This window comes from Bison bison, unplaced genomic scaffold, assembly GCF_000754665.1.
Source record: "Bison bison bison isolate TAMUID 2011002044 unplaced genomic scaffold, Bison_UMD1.0 scf7180017864249, whole genome shotgun sequence".
Lineage (NCBI taxonomy): Eukaryota > Metazoa > Chordata > Mammalia > Artiodactyla > Bovidae > Bison > Bison bison.
In genome coordinates, this window is record NW_011494821.1 from 2,658,176 (window position 1) to 2,669,159 (window position 10,984).

Sequence of the window (10,984 nt, forward strand, 5' to 3'; positions counted from 1 at the left end):
CACCCCCCACCCGCCTGCACACTCGCCTGCTTGCTCACTGGGCTCACCGCCAGGCCTGGCCTGGGGTCTCCGTCCCTGCTCCCGCCTGCCTGGGGGCTCTGTGATTCAGGTCTCTGGGCTCTAGTCCAGGAACTGCAGCCTGCGAGGGGCCTGGCCGGAGCTGGCCCAGAGCCCTCCTCCCCGGATCCACAAGCACGTACACTCACACTCGGAGCGCTTCCCCTGCTTTGAGGCGGGGCATGCCCTTTGCGACCTGCAGGCGTGTCTACACTGATGGAGTTCTGGGAACCACTCTGATCTCACTCTTAGCGAGTGCCTGGTCTGGGGCCTGGTCGGCCCCAGGGTGAAGAGGGGACATCCGGACCCAGCCGTGCACAGCGAGGACAGACAGCCCCCTCCATTCCACTCCGCTTCCTTGGAATCAACTCACGAGGGCTTGAGCCTGTTTCTGTTTATCCACGCAGGGAGTTGAAGACTCACAGCGAGAGACACAGGAGTGGGGGAGGGGGCTGAGCAGGGATCCCCCTTTCCTGGGAAATGGCCAGCCTGCCGACCTCAGCTCCAGACTCAGGGTCCTCTGTTCCAAGCAAACGAAACACGCCATCTTTGCGTTGCCTGCCCTACCAAGCAGAGGATGGGGTTGCCTTCTGTGTTCCTGCCGCCTGAGACCTGAGACCTCCTTGGGATCGCTGAACACTGTGCCCTGCCACCCAGCCCAGGGCTCAGCCATCTCCAAATCTGCATGGCTGGGTGATCCTCGGCCTTAGTCTTTGCCCCTGCCCCCCGCACACCCATGAGCCAAAAGGGTGTCTGTCACTAAGAATGGCGAGTTATCAAGGGCACATTCCGTCTCTCCGTCCTTGCTGGAGGGACCCATGAGCACCTGGATCACCTCCGTGGAGGGAAGAGAGCGTTCGAGGAACACAGATGTTTCTCTGCACTCATCTCTTGCCCCTCCGGCAAAGATTAGCTCGGCACAGAAGCAGCGGTGAGCAATGACTGCGTCCTTGCCCCTCCTCGAGAGTGTACAGAGTGATTATTTTATATGTAAATCAAGACCCATGTCCCATCCTGGCCCCCAGAATCAAAAGCCCCCTCGGCCTGCCTTGCAGACAGATGGGCTCAACATTCAGCGGCCCCTCCCCCTAGCCTTTGCCCTCCCTTCTCTTGAAAGTGAGAGAACCCAGAGTCTCCCATGTCTGTAGGGGAGGAGGGCGGAGAGGAGGGGCAGGGGCCTGTACCCACCTGCTGACCTGAAATCTGGTAGAGAAATAAAGGTCGAGTGTCTGGGGCCATGAGGGTCATTGTGTTTCCCGGGGAATGGGCCCCTCTCTGCCCCCCGCATGCTTCCCTTGGGGGCTCCCACCCCCTGTATCCCTTCCCCCAGGATCCGGGAGCAAGATCTGGGGCTCCCATGTCCCCAGCCAGAGATGATCTCGTCAGACAAGGGGCAGGGGAGACCCTGACTTCTGGAGTCGAGTCTGGCATGACTGCCTCCTCCGCAGGTGCACAGCATTCGACAGTTGGTGCACGTGATCAAAGGCCTTTACACGTGGTTCATGGGGAACCGAGGCTGGGGGTGGTCCGTGGGAAGCAGGACTGGGCCTGGAGCCTGAATATCAGGGGTCCCTTGTTCCCCACAGAGGGGACCCCAGCCCCGGCTGTTCCATGGGTCTTGTCTCTCCCCCAGGTACCATCCATCTCTGGTCTTTACCAGCCCCACTCGAATGCATCCCCCCAAGATTTCCTGAGGCTCACGCTGTCCAGGGCCCTCATGAAGCTGCTTGTCATGAACTCCTGACTTGCCCAGACGGCCCTGCCCTCTGGGACCTCTTGGAAGGGAAGAGCCAGGGTCCTCTGCCTCCCTCGTTTTCTCCTCTGAAGGGAGGACTCACTGCCCTGGTGATGGGACTCGGGCCCTGCCCACAGGGCCAGAGGTGGGACCAGCTCCATAACCACTGGGCCTCAGTGCGGAGTGAGAATGTGGAGCCTCTTGTTCAAAGATTAGGAATTTCTTTTCTTTCTTTTTTTGACGTGGAGCGTATCTAAAGTCTTTGTTGAGTTTGCCACATCATTGCTTCTGTTTTGCACTTTTTGGTTTTCTGGCCCTGAGGCATGTGGATCTTAGCTCCCCGACCAGGGATCAAACCCACACCTTGCTCTTTGGAAGGTGAAGTTTTAACCACTGGACCACCAAGGAAGTCTCAAAGAATTTCTTAGCAGTGGCCGCAGAGCAATAAACCACGCATGCAGGTCTCCTCTGAGCAAGAGGTCCCCGTGCTACGGATGGGGCATCCAGGAAGCTGGTCAAGACTAGAGCAGGCAGTACCTGCCCTTAGGAGCTGCCAGGTTTTATTTGGGGGACAGGATTTGACATACAGTTTACCACAGGACCTGGGAATGAAAAGGTTTCCCCCTTGTACAAGGTCCATCTCAGATCACAGCCTTTATACACACTCGGGTGTCCTCAACCAGCTCCATGAGGTGGGCCAGGCATGACTCTGTCTGGCTTGATCATCTAACTGGCCCTCATCTTGACAGACAGGCAGTGAGTGGCCCGATGATGGGCTTGGGGGTCTGCTCAGGACGCAGGCGGGCTCCAGGGCTCCCGGTGGCCTCTGGGGCGCGTGGCCAAGCCTGCTTTGCCTCCGCCCCCGCCCCTCAGGCCTGCCCAAGTCTGGCCTCGTCCAGCACACGGCATGGAGCCTGACGGGCCAAGACAGGGCGGCCAAGGTAAACAGAGGTTTCCTACCTCACGGGCGCGGGCCCAGGAGGGAATTCCGGGGAAAGCCCCGGCATATTTCATTCTGGATCAGCGATGGCAGCCACCAAAATGCCTGTGGCCTTCCCCCTGCTCCCTTCAGAGGCCAGGATTTTGTGCTTCTGTGCCCCCACCACTACACACCACATCTGGGAGGGAGGCCCACTGGGGCTGCGTTGGGAGAAGTGGAAGAGCAAACACAGAAAATGAAGACGTGTCCACACAAAAACCTGAACCCAAGGGTCCACAGCAGCTGTATTCACCGTGGCCTCAAAATAAAACAACCCAGACGTCCATTGACGGGGGAAGGATAAACGAACTGTGGTGTGCCCATACAGTGGACGGCAATACCCCCCACCAGCAATAAAAATCAGCGCATCCATCTGTGCAACAGAGTGCATGATGCTGAAAACCCTGGTGCTGAGGAAAAGAAATCAGAACCAAAAAAAGAGCCCATACTGAGCGATTCCAGCTCTGTGAAATTCTAGGAAAGGCAAAACAAATCTAGTAACAGAGCCACAGAGCCAGGCTGGGAGCCAGAGAAGATTGACAGTGAAGGGGCAGGAGGAAGGTTCAAGAGTGATGGGTTGGGGCGGGGCGGGGAGGCGTTGCAGGCATTTGTCAAAATTCATCAAACTGTGTGACTAAAATGGGTATATGTGATTGCATGTAAGGTAGCTCAGATGGTAAAGAATCCACCTGCAATGTAGGAGACCTGGGTTCCATCCCTGGGTTGGGAAGATCTCCTGGAGGAGGGCATGGCAATCCCCTCCAGTATTCTTGCCTGGAAAATGCCATGGACAGAGGAGTGTCTGGCTGCAGTCCATGGGATCACAAAGATCAGGACACGACCGAGCTACTGAGCGACAACAGCAAATTTACACCCTAATGCAGTTTGATTTAGAAGAAAGAGAAAAGAGGTGGGGGCCAGAGGGGGCAGTGGGTATGTGGCTGCTGTGGGTGTAGCATCTTCAGCATCAGCAGGCGGTGGACCTCTGGGTGTGTGCCTGCAAAGCGTGCAGTCCAGGGGCCCAGGCCAGCCCCAAATTGCCCTATGTTCCAGGTGCAGGAAGAGGCTGAGGGCCAAGGGGAAATGACCCCCGAGTATGGAGGAGAACCAGGGGGCTGGCACAGATGCCTCGGATACTCAGGCAGAGGGGCTCCAGCCAGATCATGGCCCATAGTTGGGAATAGAAGAGGCCAGAGAAGCCATGCAAGGTCCACGTGGTGGGGAGATGCCAGGCTGGGGACCCCTGCTGTGGCCTCCACACGGATGCCCACTCTCCCCACACGTCCCCCAGACAGTCCAGTTAGACCAGCCCAGGGCCCTGTTCCAGCCGGTGTCTGAGAGGCTGAGGTACCAGGTGAGTCCCTGGGACACTGAGGCTGGCCCAGATGGTCTGGGGAGCTTGGGCTGAACTCCTCTTCGGGTGGTGGTGTGGCCTCTGCAATCTTGGGATGCTGAATGGCCAAGAAGACTCTTTGGAGCCTTTGCGACCCCCTTGAGGGCCTGGGCTGGCCTCCAGGACAGGCACACAGGCCCCCTCCATGCTCACAGAGCCGCTAAATTTAGCCAGGCAGGGGAGGCTGTCCTGGGGCCGAGCGCTTGGCAGCAATGCCTTGTCTCCCTACAAGGCCCGGCCCAGTGCCCGAGCCGGCCATCCGGCCTTTGGGCTTATAAGGCAGGTCTGGCGGCTCTCAAGGGCTGGAGTCTTGGGGTGGGCTCTGAGCCAAGATCTCAAACTTTGGGGAACCTCCTTCCTGGCCACCAGCAGACATGGGAGCTAGTCGCTGTGTGACAGTGGGCACTCAACTTCCAGAGCCTCTGTGGCCTTACCTGTTAAATGGTGGTTCTCCAACTAAGGCTGCTATAAAGAAAAGCCCGCAGCATTCCAGGCTTCCCTCACCCCCCAAGATGTCTAGAACGAACACGGATATCTGTCCCTGGGGATGCTGAAGCTGGGGCTAAGGGTAGGAAAGCACAGCCTCCATGGAAAGATGCATTTTAGAACCGGTGAAGGGATGTTGACTCTATCAGCTGCCTGTCTTACTCTGCAGAGTTATTCACAGGAAAAGGAATTTGGGGAAAGAAATAGAACTTCTTTTATTTCTTTTTGTTTGGGGGGGTTATGGTAACATCCCCGAATGAGACCATTCTCCAGGGTGTCCTGTTTTCTGAGGGTCAGGGTCAGAACCAAGACTGGAACAGGAGCTCATGTGTGTGCTGTTTGTCCATGGATCCATCTGTCTGTCAGCAAGCTTGGCTCCTTGGGGGAGAAAGAGATGGAGGAGGAGGGGGAGGATATGTGAGGGTGTGAAAGGCACAGACACAGATTGGAGAAGGTCTGCCCGACCTCCTTCCCTTCCTCCCTCCCTTCCTCCATCCCTCATCCTTTCCTCCTTCCTTTCTCGTGTCCGTCTCTGCTCCCTTCCTTTCCCCGACCATGCCCCCTCATCCAGTCCCAGCAACCCTCCTGAATTGGTTCAGATTCAGTGTCAGCATGCACCACCCCACCTCCCATTGCAAGCAATTCACGTCCAGGGCCTGCTAGTCCAAGGGCCGTGAGGTCAGCTGGGAAGAGGACAGATCTTTTTGTCTGGGGTCAAGATCAAGCCAAAGGGATGTGACTACCACAGCTCTGCCTCCCAGCATCTCTGGATTTTCCTAGAAAAGCCCAGGAAGTGGTACTCACCAGGCCTTCTTGCAGGTAGCATCATTGGATAAGAGTTGAGCCTGAGACTGGCGGGCGCTCTGCACAAGATAAGGCTGGTCTGTTTGATGGGGGTGATCCGCCTGGTTGGTGGGTGGGGGAGCGGGGGGGCTGGAAGGAGCTGCAGGCCTGCCCTCTGAGTGGGGGGGCCCTTGCTATCCAGAAGGCCGCTCTATCCAGACAAGAGGCTGGGATTCCCAGCCCTGGGGCCTGGCTCCGGGCCCAGAGTGATTTCCCAGTTACAGCTTCGCCAGGAAGAAGACTCCTATCACACTTCAGGGTAGGGCAGCTTGGACAGAGTAGGGGGCGGGGCTGAGGGAACCCCGAGGACACCCTGCCTGGGCTGAGGGAGGGCCAGGGAGACCTTCCTGCTTCAAGCGGGGGCTTTCTGTACCCTGCAGGGTGAGCTTAGGCAATCCACTTCTCTCTGAGCTCCGGTTTCCTCACCTGCAGAATGAGGCGGAGCTGCGGGGAAGCTTCCAGCTCTGGTGTTCTGAGGGCTCATGCAGGACTTGCCCCCACCCAGCCCAGCCTCCGGGGACCCCTGCGTTCAGAGCCTGGGAGCGAGTGCAGGGACTGCAGAGAAGCTGTACCCCAAGCTCAAGAGCTGCCTCAGTGTTGCAGGACCCATCCCCGGGACTTCGACTTATGAAGAAAGCTCATTGTCACCCGGTTTCACAGAGGAGGAAGAAGAGGTGAGGCAAGGTACCAGGCCCTTCAGCAGGCAGCAGAGCTGGGACTGGGCACTGAGACAGTCTCACGTCAGGCTTTCTGAGCTGGGCTCGGGGAGCCCGACCCTGACGTGTAATAGATGTGGCCCTTATCCTGTCTGGGCACCTGCACCCAGGTACCCAGAAATGCTGGTTTCAGGGTAGTGGGGGTGAATCCAGGACAGGAGCGGTGGGGGGTCAGAGATGCCAGCCCAGCGCTGAAGTTGATTGGGCACAGGCCAGGCTCAGATCCAGAGGGACGGATGGATAGAAGGGGGTCTGGGAGGTTGGGGTGGGGGTCTTGCCTCGGGCTCAGCAAGTGTCAGGGAGCTGGACAGGAAGCAGCCCTCTTCCCTCTCTGCCCTCCTGGCTGCAGAGCCCCAGGGCCTGCATGCTCCACCTGGGGGCCGAGGGAGGGCGGGGAGGACGTTTGGATACGGGATGAGTCCCTGGTCTGGGGAGGGCTTCAACCAGAGGCCACTCCACCCAGGCCCTGGCCTGAGCCCCCAGCTCTCTTCTACCAGGTTTGTGGGGGGGCTGATGGCTTTATCTTTGCCTTGTGACGTGTGGCCCATGGTTTCCTGCCAAGAACTTCTGTTTCCGGAGGCCCAGCAGGGCCGCCCAGGCCGAGTCAGGAGGGGCAATGGGGCTGGGCCTGGGTGGCCCCCCTCCAGCCCCGCCCCCATCTATCTTTGGGAATTTATTTGTCCACAGGCACGGCTGGCCCACAGTCCATCGCCTGCCAGGGGCCAAGAGCAGCTCTGACCACCCAAGGACGCTCCCACTCAACTCAAGTGCTGCCAACCGACCTCTGACTCCTGACCTCTGGATCCACCTGTCCCGCCCTGCTCTTTGTGAGGGGTGGGGAACCCCCAGAAGCTTTGCCTCCGTAAACGCTGGGAGCACTGACGCCTGGCTCACCCCTGGGGAGCCAGGGCTTTGCAACGGGCTCGGTTCTCAGCCCCTAGCCTGGCCACCATGGCGCAGCGGATCCAGGATGAGCTGGCTTCCTTCTTCTTTGAGTACGACACCCCCCGGATGGTGCTTGTGCGCAACAAGAAGGTGGGCATTGTCTTCCGCCTGATCCAGCTCGTGGTCCTGGTCTACGTCGTTGGGTGAGTGTGGACCCCCCTCCCCGCTGCCCCCCGTCACCAGCCCCCAGCCAGGGCTTGTCCTCCAGGCTCTGCGATGCCTCCCATGACCCCAGAGAGCCCCTCTTTCTCTCATGGCTGTCATCCCTCCTGACAAACCATTCTGGTGCCCTTCAGAAGGAATGGGAACCTGCTAACCCGCTGCTGAGATGGGGACACAGGGATGAGGGGCAGCCCTGCCTCCAGTCATATGGGGACAAGAGGTTAAGCCATTGGGCTCTGAGGAACTGACCCATGGCTAACGGTTCCCTTGAGTGGCTTCCCACAGAGCCCTTCCACCTCTGACCTCCCAATGCACTGCTGAGGGATGGAGGCAGTGCCTCACCTTACAAGCCAGCGTGGGATAGACCCTGCTCCCATCTGCCCGCCTGAACTAGAAGCATCCTGGGTTGCTCGAGACTCTGAGCGGAGACACCTGGAGGTTCAGAACACCTGGAGCCTTAAAGGCGCCATGTCACACGAAGGTCGGAGGTCGGTTCTGGCCCCAGGGATGACAGCCCCTTTCTGGGCATCATGGGACCTATCCCACCCACCCCGGGCTGCAGGGGCAGAAGTAGGTGGGACTCACGTATGGGCTGCTATTCTGGGGTCCACACAAGGCCATCTTCCTGGCTGTCTTAGCAGGTGCTTGTGTGATCACACGCGTGGTGTGTGGATGTGTGTGTGCCATACCCAGAGCTCTGCATGGGCTGTATGTGCCTTCCTGTGTCTGGGCACCTGCTTATCGGGTGTGGCTGCGGGGTGTGTCTCTGGGACTGAGTGCCCAGGGGGGCGGTGAGCAGGGCAGGGGGCAGGTGCACTTACAGTGACCCCACAGAGGGCTCCCGGAGGCCCCAGGGCCACTGAAGGGGGTTCAGCCCCTGCTGGGGGGTCTGGGGCACCAATAACCTTGCCCTCTGGTCTCCACATTCCCATTTTTGCTGTGAGACCAAACCAGGGCGGGCTGACCGGGAGCCAAATGGAGACCACATAGTCCTGGTTCCCCCAGGGCCTTCATCATCCGAAACAGCCTCCCCTCGGCTCCATCTGGCCCCCAAAGCCTCAGAACCGAGCAGGTGGAGCACGGCTACAGACCAGCCCTCCGAGACCTTTTGGCTTCGGCCTTCTGTCCACAAACCAATTTGCTATCTGCAGTGTCACTGAGCTTGTGAGGGAAACGGACCCAGAGGGGAGCAGTGGAGTTTCCAGGTCACGCAGCGAGTCAGCCTCCAGTCCCAGTTTGAACCGGGGCCTCCTGGTCCCCGGCCTCCTCCTCTCCTACCTCTTGAGGGTGAACCCCTCTAATGGGTTCACCATTAGCCACACTCCTGACCCTCCTGGGAAGGGAGGGGTTGCCCAGCCGGGCCCAGTCGACCCCTTGCCCCAAGAGGCCGGGAGAATGTTGTCCTCACTGTGGCCCCCTGTGGTTCCCTGTTTCTGCTTCCGGGTCAGCACTGGGAGCAGTGCCATGCCTCCTTTTGTGTGTTGGTCACAGACTGTCAGAGGGAAAGGGGACAGTCCTCCCACCCCACCCCCAGCTGCAGCATATGCCCCAGGGCGCCACCCGGTGCTGAACACATGCCTCCAGGGACGAGGACCTCTCTCCCTCGCCCCCCAGTCAGTGCACTCAGCTTCCAAATGGACGTGGACTCCTTAGGGTTGCCAAGACTCACTAACTTAGCCAGGTTTTCACAGCTACAAAGACGCAGGATCAGGATCTGAATCCAGCTGTGTGACTCCAAAGTCGGCCTTGATATCCTGGAAAGGAAATATGCTCAGAGAAGGGCACTGACCTGCCCAAGTCACAAAGCAGAGGGAGGAAGGCAGGGTCTCTTTGAAACACCCGCTAACCTGACCCTCAAACTCCGGCTGGAGCTGCGACTCCTGCTGTCTCTGGCGCCCTCATCTGGCCACTTCCCATCACTGCACAGACGGCTCAGCCAGGCACCCACTGCCATTGACCAAACCCTGGCTGCACTTGGTCTCACAACCTGAGGTCTCGGTTTCTCAACTGTTTCACGGAGCAGGGGGTTGGGAGACCCTCTAAAGACATTGCCTGAAGGCTGAATAATTTGCTCTTTCCTGAGGAGGGATGGCCTCTCTTTAATTACTCCCACCTCCCAAGGCTCCCCTGGTGGTCAGACAGTAAAGAACCTGCCTGTAATGCAGGAGACCCGGGTTCAATCCCTGTGTTGGGAAGATCCCCTGGAGGAGAAAATGACAACCCACCCCAGTATCCTTGCCTGGAGAATTCCATGGACAGAGGAGCCTGGTGGGCTGCAGTCCATGGGGTCGCAGAGTCAGACATGACTGAGCGATTGAGCATAGTGAGACGGTTAGGACTTCTCTGGTTAAGAATTCACCCACCAGTGCAGGGGACACCGGTTCAGTCCCTAGTCTGGGAAGATGCCTCGGGGCACCTTCCGCTCATGTGCCGCAATTACTGAGCCTGCACTCTAGAGCCTGTGAGCTGCCACTACTGAAGTCTGTGCACCCTAGAAGCTATGCTTCACAACGAGAGAAGCCACGGCAATGAGAAGCTCAGCACCGCAACTAGAGAGTAGCCCCCGCTCACTGCAACTAGAGAAAGCCTGCACGCAGCAACGAAGACCTAGTGCAGACAAAAATAAATAAAGGAATAATATTTTAAAATTCAGACAGTTAATTTACAGTGAGAGCTGTCTCCTGGGAGGTGATGAGCTCTCCGTACTGGAGATGTGTAGGCAGTGGGCTGTCATTCTTGACCGTGCAGGTCCATACATGGGGTATGCTGGGACATGTCCCTGTCTGGCCTGCTCTGGTCAGGGGAGGAGAGAGGTCTGGCTGCACACACAGGTGGGTCTCAAGGGGATTTGTGAATGTCATGTGGGAAGGGGAGTCTGGGAAGGCTTCCTGGAGGAGGTGACACAGTGATAGAACCAGGCTTGAGCAAAGGCCAGGAGGCTGTAGTCCAGGCAATCTTGCTCTTGGCTTTCCTGTGGGCCTTCTGTGTGCCCCTATATGGAGCACTTGAAGCCACATGCCTCTGATCCTTATCAGAGTAAGGAGAGATACAAGTTATCGCTGGGAGAGAGGTATCTGAGGACACTTATACAGCATCTTCTCTGTATCTAGGGCTGTGTCAGGTTCCCTGGGATAGAGGTGGGGTACAGGGTGGACAAGGAGAGAGAGAGAGAGAGAAGCTGGGGATGGATTAGCTGGAACTTCTTGGTTTCCATTGGCAGAAACCCAATCAAAATGAAGAGTTAGGGGTATTGATTGGTTTGTGTAACTGAAAAATCAGTGCAGGCTTCAGGCCTGGCTGGATCCTCCACGATGAAGGTGCAGAAGCAGCACATTCTATGGGATGGTGAGGAATTCAGGTTGGTCTCATTGGGTTCTCCAAAAAAGCAAAGCCAGGCTCTCCTCTTCTCGGCTCTGGTTTCCTCCATGGAGGTCTCATTCTCAAGTCGACTCTATCCACAGAGTGGAAAAAAGGCCACTAGCAGCCGTGGGGCACAACTCTGATCTCCTCCTCCAGAGTTCCAGTAAAGTCCCAGGTCCAACTCTTATTGGCTGGGATTGGGTCATGTGCTCATCTCAGAACCAGTCAATCATTGTGGCCAAGGAAAGGGAGTATCCTGATTGGTGGAGCCTGGTTGAGTACCCACCTCAGTCCAGGCGCTTCTGCCG

The 10,984-nt window shown here is 57.9% G+C and overlaps 1 protein-coding gene across 1 annotated transcript in view; it reads left to right on the forward strand.

Moving 5' to 3' along the window:
- The first annotated feature begins 6,804 nt into the window (after positions 1 to 6,804).
- P2RX1 (purinergic receptor P2X, ligand-gated ion channel, 1) overlaps positions 6,805 to 10,984 on the forward strand; it is an 18,813-nt gene continuing 14,633 nt past the window's right edge. The window contains exon 1 of the mRNA XM_010847467.1: positions 6,805 to 7,297. Coding sequence (XP_010845769.1) covers positions 7,161 to 7,297 — 137 coding nt within the window. The 5' untranslated portion in view covers positions 6,805 to 7,160. The remainder of the gene's footprint in view (positions 7,298 to 10,984) is intronic.